Source organism: Clarias gariepinus, chromosome 26, assembly GCF_024256425.1.
Source record: "Clarias gariepinus isolate MV-2021 ecotype Netherlands chromosome 26, CGAR_prim_01v2, whole genome shotgun sequence".
Taxonomy (NCBI): Eukaryota; Metazoa; Chordata; class Actinopteri; order Siluriformes; family Clariidae; genus Clarias; species Clarias gariepinus.
The window spans coordinates 24199335-24211744 of NC_071125.1; the positions used below are offsets into that span (position 1 = coordinate 24199335).

General features: G+C 40.1%; 1 protein-coding gene across 1 annotated transcript; it reads left to right on the plus strand.

Moving 5' to 3' along the window:
* Positions 1-1083: 1083 nt before the first annotated feature.
* LOC128514153 (gamma-aminobutyric acid receptor subunit rho-3) lies at positions 1084-12232 on the plus strand. Its single transcript, XM_053487875.1, has 9 exons — positions 1084-1450; positions 3277-3389; positions 7788-7855; positions 7945-8168; positions 8524-8606; positions 10139-10276; positions 10379-10531; positions 11152-11345; positions 11789-12232. Exons 1-9 carry the CDS (start codon positions 1311-1313, stop codon positions 12089-12091), a joined length of 1416 nt encoding a protein of 471 aa, XP_053343850.1. The 5' UTR covers positions 1084-1310; the 3' UTR covers positions 12092-12232.
* The last annotated feature ends 178 nt before the right edge of the window (positions 12233-12410 follow it).

Here is a 12410-nt window from a genome sequence, read left to right on the forward strand (position 1 = left end):
CTATACTGTAATGTCACTCAGTATAATACCACACAGAAAGTTATTAATCAGCGTACGTTTAAGTTATCGTCACGGCTGATCCGTTTGAGATATCAAAAATCACTCTACAATTTTGTGTCCTCGGTATCTTTAGATCACATCGGCCCAGTTTGGTGACGATCATAGAAAATTCCCTGGGAGGCGTTTATCAAAACAACCATCGTTTTGTGATTGACCCAAAATAACTGACTTCCTTTTGAGTTGAGTTTGAGCCCAGGACATGAAGTGTGAATGTTGTTCAGCTCAATGAGATCTAAATGTGTATCGAGTTTCGTGTGCATACGTGCAAGTGGTGCAAATTCTCATGTGAGGGCCCCTAGCCACGCCCGGGGCCCAGACTCTCAGGCATCATAATGGCAGCAGATTCCAAACTGTCTGCCAATTTTTTATAAGTTTTTTCACATGTTAAGACCCCAAAAGCCCAAAATAGTGGGAAAAAAAATCCTTAGGAAAACAAGAGGGTCCTGCACAGCCTACAGTATAGTGCTTGGGCCCTAAATATACCAATGTGAAAGGAGGGGGGGGGGGGGTGGATCTGGTCCTGACATTGATAGTTTTTTAAACTGTTGTGTGTGTGTGTGTGTGTGTGTGTGTGTGTGTGTGTGTGTGTGTGTGTACAGGTATGTGATACAGAGTATAACAGTGTTTACTGCCCTTAAAACATGCTTAGTCCTGCTCTGTAAAAATCCTGATTAGAGGCAGCACAGTGTGTGTGTTTGTGTGTGTGTGTGTGTGTGCAGCCCCTGTGCTGTTTGTAGGTTACAGAAAGATTTCAGTGCAACACATAAGAGGATTTCAGGATGGAATTAATTCCAATCTTTCATTACTGTGAGAATGAAATTGTACTGATGTGAGTCGTGTGAGCGTCTGGAGTGTGTGAGCGTCTGGAGTGTGTGAGCGTCTGGAGTGTCTGAGCGTCTGGAGTGTCTGAGCGTCTGGAGTGTCTGGAGTGTCTGAGCGTCTGAGCGTCTGGAGTGTCTGAGCGTCTGACCGTCTGAAGTGAACCACAGAGCCAGTCGCACACCTGCCTGACACTCACATACGATGGACCTGGAGAAGATCAGATTTGGGCTCAGATCACACGAGCTGACCGGCTTTCACCCTAATCTTTTTTGAATCTACATTTTCTGCATTTCTCAAGACTTTTTGGGTCAGACAATGGCAAAGACGAGACACCAGGACCTCGCTGACCTTCTAAGGCATCTCTGGAAGACCGTGACACGGCCTGAAGGTTCGGAAGGAGAGGAAAAGTTCCAGACTTTGGCTTGAGGATGAAGTTAATCCTGCTGAGCCTGGGGTTGCTGTGTTTGGCCGGCTTGTGGCCCGTCACGCCGCTTAACCACCGGCCTGCGACACGCAAGAAGAACAAGGATGTGTACCTGGGGGAACACGCCAAGCACAAATATGTGGGGTAAATCCTTCTGTTCTGTTGTTCTTCTCACTCTCTGATCATAAAATCATGTTTGTAGGCTTTGTTTATTTACTTCTTTCATTTAAATTTTGTTTTTAGTGTCTCAGCTCAGTTTTTGAAGGGAGTGTTGATGGTCGGGTTAAAATGTTATTTCCTTTGTGGTTTCTGCTCCTCATTCCTGCTGAAGAACCCTCAGGCCAGGAGGGAAGCCTAAACTTTACGGCTTTTCATTTGCACTTCACATACAGTAGCATTGCTCAAGGACATAAAAAGCATAATCCTTTAAACAAAAAAGCTTTAAAATCATCCGAATGTCAGTTAAGTCGAAATCCAGATGATTGTGGAATCCAGAGAAAGTGACTCTGAAACGTGTCTTTTTGTGGCTCGTCCATGTATTTTTTTTTGGGTTCAACTGCAAAATGCATTAAACTTCACTGAATGAGGTCATCCTTCTCATCCTTCTCTTCTGCTCATCCTACTCTTTCACAGAGTTCTGCGTTCTGATTGGTCAGAAGGTGTTGATTAATTCTTGATAACATGCTGCTCTTATAGTAGCTCAGGTTTATATTATTAATGCATATATTATTCTGCTCTCGTATAAATCTACAGGAGGCACGTGTTTAACCTGCGCGCTTTGTTATGTTGCTTTATAACACAATCTATTTACTGATATTGCACGGCATTAAAGGTAACTATAAATGGATAAAAAGTAAAAAGTGATTTGTTGGTATTTTCTACAGTATAAGAGAAATAAAATATTAAAGAAATAAAATATTTCTTTTATAAAAAAAAATGAAAAAACAATGGTGGTAAAAACAATAATTCTATTTTCTTACAGCACCCTGTTGTTGATTGTTTCCCTATAATCGTAAAACACACAGGGTTTACTTAGTGTAAACAAAGACGAGTGTATTACGGTAAATACTTTACAGAAGAAAAAAATTGATTAATTGATCAGGTTTAAAAAGGAAGTGATAAATACACGGTAAACTTCCTACAGCTGTACAGCGTTTTACCTGTTACAAAGTGCTGATACTGGAGACTCCTTCCACACACGTTAAAGATATAGACGTCTCCTGTCAGAAAACTTCAGAGCTCAGTTGCATTTTTTAAACCTTGGAATTTACCCAAGTCCATGTGAACAATCTGTTGCTGCGAATTGTTTTTTTAACTAGTTACATTAATATAAACCTGCACTTCTGATAGAGCTGCTCTTAGAGAAACCTCTTAACACCTTATGGCCAATCAGAATGCAGCATTTAAGAGTGTTGTACAATATCAGGAAAAGTCTAAATGAAGAATATGAAGGGTTGTTTAAGTCGGTACACCAGAGCCGTGATCTGCTTCACGTGTGAATCGCCGGCCTCCCAGGAACTCCTTTAGAGTGGAATGCAAAATGTGGATATGTCTTTGAGCGAGGTCAGGACTGTATGGGGGGACGTGGGAATAACATCCAGCCGAGTTCCCGTAATGTGCAAGTTGTGTTGGTGAATGTTGTGTAAAGGTTCACACAGACAGATGCGTCTCTTCCATCATTCACTTCTTTAAAACGTTTGCACCGTTCAAATGTTTTACACCGTTTACACCTTCAGTCACCAGAAATTTCATCAAGTCCCAGTTTGACTTGAACATGCTTTGTATAAGAAGTAAAAACATACAAATTCAGTAAAATGATAATTACATGCAATAATTTATTTTACTATGTGCCAATTAATTAGGAACAATTCCAGTGTGTGTTTACACGGATTACACTTCATGTTTTTAATCCCGACCCCTTTCTATTCTCTCTCTCTCTCTCTCTCCCTCTCTCTCACACACACACCTAGACGGATTGACTACAAGCTAAAGAAGCAGGACAGCACCAAATCTCTCCTGATCAAAACCGAGCAGCTGTTGAGGATCGAGGAACATGACTTCGCCATGCGACCGGGATTCGGAGGTCAGAACCTATAACAGGAGACTCTCCATGTTTCACTGATTTTTATTTCAAAAGAAACACGCTGAAGTGGTCAATACGCAAACATTACATCAACTTCAGTGACCTAAATGTCGAGCTGACCCAGATCCTGTGCCACGCAAATCAGACAGCAGCCACCTGAGGCCCAGATTTCTGTTCAGGAGTGTTAATCTGGATTATGGTCTAGGTTTTTTATTTATTTATTTATTTTTAACCAATACAGCACAGAGAGAGAGAGAGAGAGAGAGAGAAGGAACAAATTTGATTTAGGTGGGGAGAATGTGTAATAAGTAGAGATATGATTTGCAGCAGATCTTCACTTCCTTATGAGGACAGAAAAACAAGATAGACCTGAAATTCTGTCAAGGTTGGAGAATCGCAGGCGAGGCATAACTGCAGAGGCTAAGACTTTTAATAATGTAAAGAAAACGAAAACAAATTAAACATAAAACTACGACCTAAGGAAAACTAAAACTACGACATTAGGCATGGATAGAAAAGATATGAGAACAACACAGTACAAAAACAGATCAAAACAGATGCTAGACAGAAACCGAACTGAAGACATGGCTGTTTAAAACCAAACTAATAAACACCTTTCGGCTCAGCGAGCCCTGGTGGGGCAAAGTCTTCAAAATGTGTTTCTTCTTAACCATTCCACAGTATATCAGTGTATCTCACTCAGAAAGAGCTTTAAGAACCACAGAGGAACAAGTGAACATGTGTTTCTTATTAAAAATCAGACATTTAAATCAGACAAATCTGATTGGTCAAAAGGTGTTCAATAAAACTTCTTGATGCGGTGACGTTTCCTGTAGGAGATTTATTGAGATTTATGAGATATTTATAGAATTTTTCAAGAGAAAAAATAGAAAGAAAGGATCTTTATTGCTTTATAGTTTATAGTTGCTATAATGTAAGTTGTTTTTTTTTGCACTTTTTTAAACCAATAAGCACAAATACAAACTGATAAAAATGTTATTACTGTATGTTCTTTAATAAATAAATAATGATAACCATGACAAATTGCGGTGCTCTGTGAGGAGTAAAGCACACTCAGGATGTTATACAGGGGTCAGGGCTAGCTCAATGCTTTGGACTATGGTTTAGGAGGTCCCAGGTTCAAACCACATGAACAAAAATTGCTCTGAATAAGGGAGCATTAAGCGTAACAAAAAAAAAAAAAAAAATTAACTAAAGAAAAGGACTGAAAAGAATTCAAGGATAATTATTTGTTATTTACCATATCAAAGTTCATTAATATTGATGTGAATCCCAGCACCATAATTCTTTTTTTAGTTCTTTATATTCTCTTAAGAAAGCCCAAAAGGTAAGTTTGGTTAATTACATGCTTGAGACTAACTAACAGAGTGGGTTACATTTATTTTAGGAAAGAAGATTTCTAGCAGTGTAATCTTAACAGTAAATAAAATGTCACTAATCGTCTCCTAAACCAAGTCCTCGTCTAAATCGACTCATTGTTCTGACCTTCCCAGCTTGTGAGGTCTTTGCTCTGGCTTCGATTTTTAAAGCAAAACAAAACTCACTACTAGAAAATATTTTATTTCAAAACAGATTTGCTTTATTTTCTAATACAGGGGATAATATAAAATAAAAAAGTCTACCATAAGAACATCTTCACCTTTCCGAGGCTCTTCACCGTGTTAGAGTGACGAGTCTCAGATCACAGTTTCTATTCACTATGCAGTAACCACTGAGCACATCTTTACTGCTAAAACACGTGCAGAACTTTCGCACCACACTGCACCGCTTTACTCTTCATCTGTTCACTATATAGAGACACAAATATCCTACTGTAACTAATAGACTTACAGTATATCACAATTCATCATTTCTAGTTTACATTTAATAAGTACTTCCTTCTTCTTTTCCACTCGTCTCTCAAACCATCTTCCTCTTCTTTACTGCTGACATTTTTGCAGCCAGGGGAGCTTTTTTTTCTTTTTGTCTTCTGTTGTATTTGTTTGACATTTCCAGTGATTTATCTCTTCAATGTAGGAGAATAAGACATGAAAAGAATTCTTCTTTTGCACTCACCTGTATAATAATAATAATAGTAATAATAATAATATAAAAAAAAAAACCTCACACTATGCTTTTCCCCCTGGTTAGCTGAAGGATTTATCCCTGAAGCAGTCACAATCCTTCTGTGTAAATCTCCTTGGCTAAAAACCTGGGTTCGTATTCACCCGACAGTTTACCAGCAGCTCCAGCTCCTCGTACCATCACACAATCTAATTATAAGCAAATCTGTCTGCTGACACACTTGTTGAAAACCTTTAGAAGTTTACAACTCAGGCTCTACTCGTTCTCGACGTGACATGACTTTTCCACAAATACACACTTCCCATCGTCACCACAACCCCAAACCCCAAACCGTCTCAGTCTTTAAGCAGTAACAGATGCACGTCCGCTTTACAGTACGTCTGCTCGGTGGACCACTGCACTATACAATCAGTGTCTAGACATGTGTGAGCAATTAGAGTTTTACGTGATCTTGTTAAGAAGACATCTAAAATGTGTAAAAGGAAAATACTTTGTGGAAAACGTGTTTAGAGTCAGGGCTGAAGAGTTACTGGGTCAGCTATAAAAAAACAAATCTGGTTCTCAAAGTATTTTTTTTAAACTATTTGGACTTGAATTCCTTAAATGAAGACACAATTTTAAATCATCTCAATGAGCACATGATTTGTAGATTGCTTTTTGTTCTGACATTTAGATGTTTCAGATGGTTTAGGTTGCTCTTACATTTAAGCATTTTAAATAAATATTTTGCAACAAGGTGTCCCACAAAGCTCTGTATTAGGCCCAATATTATTATTCTTTTACACCACATTGCTCCTAATTTCTGAATTCTGATTGGTCAGAAGGTGTTAAATTAAATTAAATTTAAATTCTATTTGTCACATACACAGCCATACAGAGTAAGATATGCAGTGAAATGCTTATGGTCAGCTTGGATCCGGGTCTAAAACCATCACATTGTAAGTAAATTTTAAACGAACAAAAATAAGAGTATCTCATAATACCAAATGTGATCAGTGGTGAAGAATTTGCCCGTTTAAAATGACTGAAAGTTAACTTAAAAAATGAAAACAAGGAAAGAGAGTTTAGCGCAGTCGTGATGGCAGTCGACCTCACCAGTACCATCTTAGATTATATAATTAATTCTTTATAATTCATATAACTAATTCTTTTTTTAATTCTTTACTTTCTCTGACACTGAAGACTCCTTCCATAAATGTTAACCTCAAAGCCTAAAAACTCTCTTGCATTTTTTATACCCTGAAATGTTACCAAGTCCCTGTGGACAATCTGTTGCTATGGAAATGATGATGTATTAACTGTTAGTTATTAGTATGAACCTACAGTATGATTTGCGTCTGAACTGCTGTCAAAGCTTCTTATAGGGAATTAATCAACACCTTCTGACCAATTAGAATGCAGAGATTAAGAGTCTAGTGCAATATCATTTTAAAAAGTCTAAATGAAAAATATAATACATAAAACTACTAATTCAGTGATATACTGTAGGTGGGCAAAGTACACAAATCCTGTAATTGACGTGACATGCAGACGTGTTATTTACTAGTGTTATTGAGTAAAAGTACAGAAGTATCCCTTTCAAATATCAAAAATATAGTACAGGGTAATACAGGGTGCCGTTCCTCTTCACTCAGTCACTCGACTTCTCATCAGGATGGTGGTGTACAGTAATGAGCAGCATTTTTTGCATGTTAAGCGATTGATTACACATACAGTACAGTACAGTACATCATGGTGCATAGTGTATTTTTCGGTTCAGATTGCTTCATCATGGTGAGAGTTAGAGTATTACAGAAACTTTGGGGACTCTTTTAAGTAAATCACCCTGCGTTAGCTCACAGTAGCCTTTTTCATAGTTAAAACATCTCTCTCTATCTCTCTTTCTTTGTATCTCACCCAATTGTAAATGTGCAGTTTTCACTGCTGTCTGCAACCAGTCTCACCTTCTGATTTCAAACATCTAGTGCACCTGGAGAAATGGAGTTAGGTAAGTAAGTATTTCTCATACTTTGGAGGGGAGCAAGTGTATAAGCCTCTATGTGAAATACTGTACTGTATGTACTTAAGTACAATAATGTAGTTACGTCCCATCTCTGCCTTTAGCCTACATTTAACTGAGTATTTCAGCACATCAGACATCAGACACCACCATGCACTTTCTTAAACAACAACCCTTGAGACAATGCATCTGCTTCTGCCATTTCAAGCACATTACATTCCACACAGGTGACAAAAGCACAGCTTTGCTATCTCTCCAGATCCCTCTGGATCTCATGTTCCACACCTGAAACACCTTTGTCGTCTTTTCGGCAGGCTCTGCTATTCCCGTGGGCATCGACGTCCAGGTGGAGAGCTTAGACAGCATCTCCGAGGTCAACATGGTAAACACGTCAGACTTTTATCCAAACATCTGCACCCATGAGTCTGCATCCGAATGCTGGTGTGAGTACAGTTCCTGTTTGTTCTTCAGGACTTCACCATGACGCTGTACCTGAGGCACTACTGGAAAGACGAGCGCCTGGGTTTTCCCTCGGGCAACAACATGAGCCGCACGTTCGACGCCCGGCTGGTGAAGAAGATCTGGGTGCCTGACGTCTTCTTTGTCCACTCGAAGCGCTCGTTCATTCACGACACCACTATGGAGAACATCATGCTGAGGGTTTACCCAGACGGCAATGTTCTTTATAGTGTCAGGTGAGCTCCTGTGGTTGGGGGAAGATGTTCTCTTTTTATTATAAGACTTACTCTAGTGATAGCGGTTTCACAAACGTGCTGTACATGCGACTTTAAATAATTTAATGCTACGATTTGCAGTTTTCTACAATTTTTTTACCTTTAAATACATTAAGTTTCTCTCAAAGCATAAATTTTGCAGTTAAAATTAGTTTCATGTTAATTTATGACACAAAATTCCAATATTTATATAGATTGTGTGAGAGATAAATCTACATGACGTTCTGCATGTGATCCTGCCATGTGAAATGATTTGTGTTAGCTATTAGATAAAAATTTGTGGGATTTTAAGAGGTGAGTCTGTCTCCTGCTGCAGGATCACAGTCACGGCTCAGTGCTCCATGGACTTCAGCAGTTTTCCTCTGGACACTCAGAACTGTTCCCTGGAGCTGGAGAGCTGTGAGTGTTTACTCTCATAATAATTCAAGTACTCCAGTGTTTGACAGAATAGTCTTAATAAAGTGTTGACCTTGTTTGCTGTTCAGATAAAACACCACTCCAGAATCAACTCGCTTTTAACCGAAGATAAACATTTCATCTGCGAAAAGAAAACAACAGAACACGTGTTTACGGCAGACTCACTCGAAAGGCCGGACGCTGGATTTTGTCAATAAATATTTTAATATGCGACTCTAAATACTATACCAGTCACAATATTAAGATGAGACACACATGGAAAAAAGATACAAAGCGGACCTATTAAGCTATCGTGCATGTTTAGACAGACAGACGGGTCTCCAGTCTGTGTACAAAAAAACAAGCAAACAAACAAACAAAGTCATAAAAATAAGATTCCCTGCTTTCTGTCCTTTTTCCATGCATTCCCCAAATTTGTGACCTGATTACGGTATAAGATGAGCCCCTCCCTTATAATCAGGTCACAAATTTGCTCAGCTCTGCTGTTCTCAAGAAGGGGCGTGGCTCAGCAGGAGCTCATTTACATAGACACTAAAATGCTGCGTTTGAAGGAGGAGTGGAATAAAAAAAGTTTAAGGTGTGCAAAATGCATTATACCTGTATGAGGGCTGGTTGATCTGCAGAAAGAGTTTGGGGGTGTCTGGGGTTTACCTGTTACAGAAAATATAGCAAAATATGGGACCTTTAAAGCAGCTCTCATGGACGTAGCCAAGTGTACAATCCTGGAGTGATGCAGTAAAATGTAGTTAGGTGACACTTTCCTGAAGAGCCAGAAGGAAGAAAGGGAGAAAGGAAGGACGTAGCAGATGTATCTAAAAAGCTAAATAGATATTCAGAAAACATCACATACCTGTTTACTTCAAAACCTCCAACACACTGAGGACGGCCGAGCGTGGGACGATCAACACCTCGCGACCAGAGCCAGCAGTGTAGCTTCATTTACAGGGCACACACTTGAAGATAACGATGTACACAGAGGATGTATGGTGTGAAAATGGAAAACGCAATCTGTCTCGCAGGAGGAATAACAGCTCACACACCTACAGTAGAGGCCAGACCTAACGAGCGCTTTCAGGGTCAGGAGGGGGTGTAAGAGGTGTGTCTGTCACATGACTCTCCCTCTAGTTTTACCGTCTCTATTTTCCACCTAAAGCGCCTATTCAGGTCGGGTGAGGAACCATCCTGGAGGATCGATTTCAAATTTAGAAATTTTATTTTTCACATACACGACCATAAACAGCACCACATGCAGTGAAACACAAAATAGTACAATGCAGAAATAATATATTTGTCGCTCTATTTCCCTTCACGTCACTCCTCTGTAGAGCGCGGCTGTAAACTGCGACCCTCACGTTTAGAGCTGTTATTCGTCCTAGACCGTAACGGTGTTGATGTGGTTCCTTTCCTCCGTACTTTTCCGAACAGCGAGCAGCTGAAACGAGGCAAAGTGACTTCCCTCACCGATTCATAAAGTCCTTTAAATCTTGAAAAGTCTTGATTTCTTTATCACACAGATGCCTACAATGAAAACGACCTCATGCTGTACTGGAAGAACGGGAACGACTCCCTGAGAACCGATGAGATTGTTCTCTCGCAGTTCTTTATAGAAGAGTTCAACCCGTCCAGCGGCCTGGCCTTCTACAGCAGTACCGGTACCGTTTGTGTTTTTCTCCTTTTCTTCCTTTTGGGATTGCTCATTTGTCCTTTGACCAAAGTGCTGAGGGTCAGTTGGCTTTATCTCCGTTTCTGCTCAGGTTGGTACAACAGACTCTACATCAACTTCATCCTCAGGAGACACATTTTCTTCTTCATGCTACAGACCTACTTTCCCACGATGTTAATGGTCGTGCTCTCCTGGGTGTCCTTTTGGATCGACAGACGAGCCGTGCCTGCTCGCGTCTCACTTGGTACCACACACACACACACACACATGTACAGTCCCATAGTGCATTTTGTCTAACACTAACCATACAGTATACCTACAAAACAGAAACAACAGATGCATGTGAACGTATTATACTTGTTAATACAACTGACATAAAAAATATTCACCCAATCATTCACTTTTCATCGTCTATCATTCTGTCACCATACTGCTTTATCCTGCGTACAGGGTCACTGGGGGGCCTGGAGCCGATCCCAGGAAACTTAGGGCACGAGGCCAACTTAGGACACAGGCAGGGTACACCCTGGATGGGGTGCCAATCTATAGCAGGGCACACACACTTACATGTGCATTCACACATGGAAACAGCAATAAGCCTACTGTAATCTGCATGTCTTTGCAAACTTCATGCACACAGACCTGAGGCAGGAATCGAACACACGACCTGGAGGTGCGAGGCGACAGTGCCAAACTAATTCAAATCGATGTTTATTTTTTCCACTTAAAAACATAAATGAGTTCCTAATGCTTAGGAATTATAATAGTTTTCAGGTGTCATCATTTATTACTTATTCTCTTGATGATCGTCTATGAAGAATTTTATCGAACTGAATTTTTTATTTTTATTTTGCTCTGATCCAGGAATCACCACCGTGTTGACCATGTCCACCATCATCACGGGCGTGTCAGCGTCCATGCCCCAGGTGTCCTATGTAAAAGCAGTAGATATCTACCTGTGGGCCAGCTTCCTGTTCGTCTTCCTGTCGGTGATTGAGTACGCTGCTGTAAACTACTTCACCACCGTGGAGGAGATGAGGAAGTTGAAGAAGGGAAAGGTGGAGATCTTCTCTTACAGCCATTAGAAGTGTAATGTTGCAGCTTCGTGTTCTTTAGACTTGACATCACGCTTTGCTTAAATCTCTCCAATTTATTTGTGAGTTAACAGAATTGGTGGGTGTGGCTTTATAATCCCATTTCTTTCCATGTCTAAACCAATTAGTGGGCGGGGCTTTGTAAAGCATAAGATTCAGCTTTATTAAGAAGCTAAAACATTTAGTGGGCGGGGCTTTGTAACCGGTATACAATTAGATATATGTACATTTGAGCTTGATCCATTTTTAACTGTAAAATTCATATTTTTTTTTGCATTTCAAAAATATGAAAGATTCAAATACTATTGAATGTCGCCCTCTGCTGGTAGAAATGTGCATGTCAGTTTTAAACAGGTGTGAAAGTCACATCCTGAGGAATTTTTGCTTCCGTGCTGTGTGTACTGTAGCGCTCCAAATTCGAGACTTCCCAGGCCATGGCCTTCGACGGCTGTTTCCATGACGACGACATGGCGCTCAGCACCTTCCCTCAGCTGACGGACCTTGGTGCGGATCCTCCCGTGTCCTCGCAGAACTCCAGCGTCCCTGAAGCTCCTCCTGCTCTGGGCACACGTCTACGAAAATCATCTCCTCTGAGTCATCACCTCCACCTGCTCATGAGCAACAGCTACATGATCGACTCATACTCCAGGGTCCTGTTCCCTCTCGCCTACCTCACCTTTAACATCATCTACTGGAGCATCTACACCTGAACCTCTCGAACACATGAACTTGAACCCTGTACCAGATTGTTCTTACACGCGGCGGTTTTGTCGATCATGCTGATTAGTTCATGTCAGAATAAGCTTGTGACAATAAAAGACATTTCACATTAAGAGATTAGAAAAACAAGTTAATGGAAGGAGTCTTTAGTGTTAGTTGAATTAACGGAGTAAAATAATAGAGGAGTTCATTTTTCTCGATGATGACCATTAATGCACTTCAAGCAACATGGTCCTTGTTTATCGAAGTGAATATAATATTAGTAAAAATGTTTTAAAACATTTTCAGTTGAATTAAGACATCAACAGG

Excerpts from the sequence above, each read along its gene's own strand:
- LOC128514153 (XM_053487875.1), top strand. The coding sequence starts at position 1,311 with ATGAAGTTAATCCTGCTGAGCCTGGGGTTGCTGTGTTTGGCCGGCTTG. Across the intron at positions 8,169-8,523 it reads AATGTTCTTTATAGTGTCAG|GATCACAGTCACGGCTCAGT; the intron begins GTGAGCTCCTGT and ends CTCCTGCTGCAG. Across the intron at positions 10,277-10,378 it reads GGCCTTCTACAGCAGTACCG|GTTGGTACAACAGACTCTAC; the intron begins GTACCGTTTGTG and ends GTTTCTGCTCAG.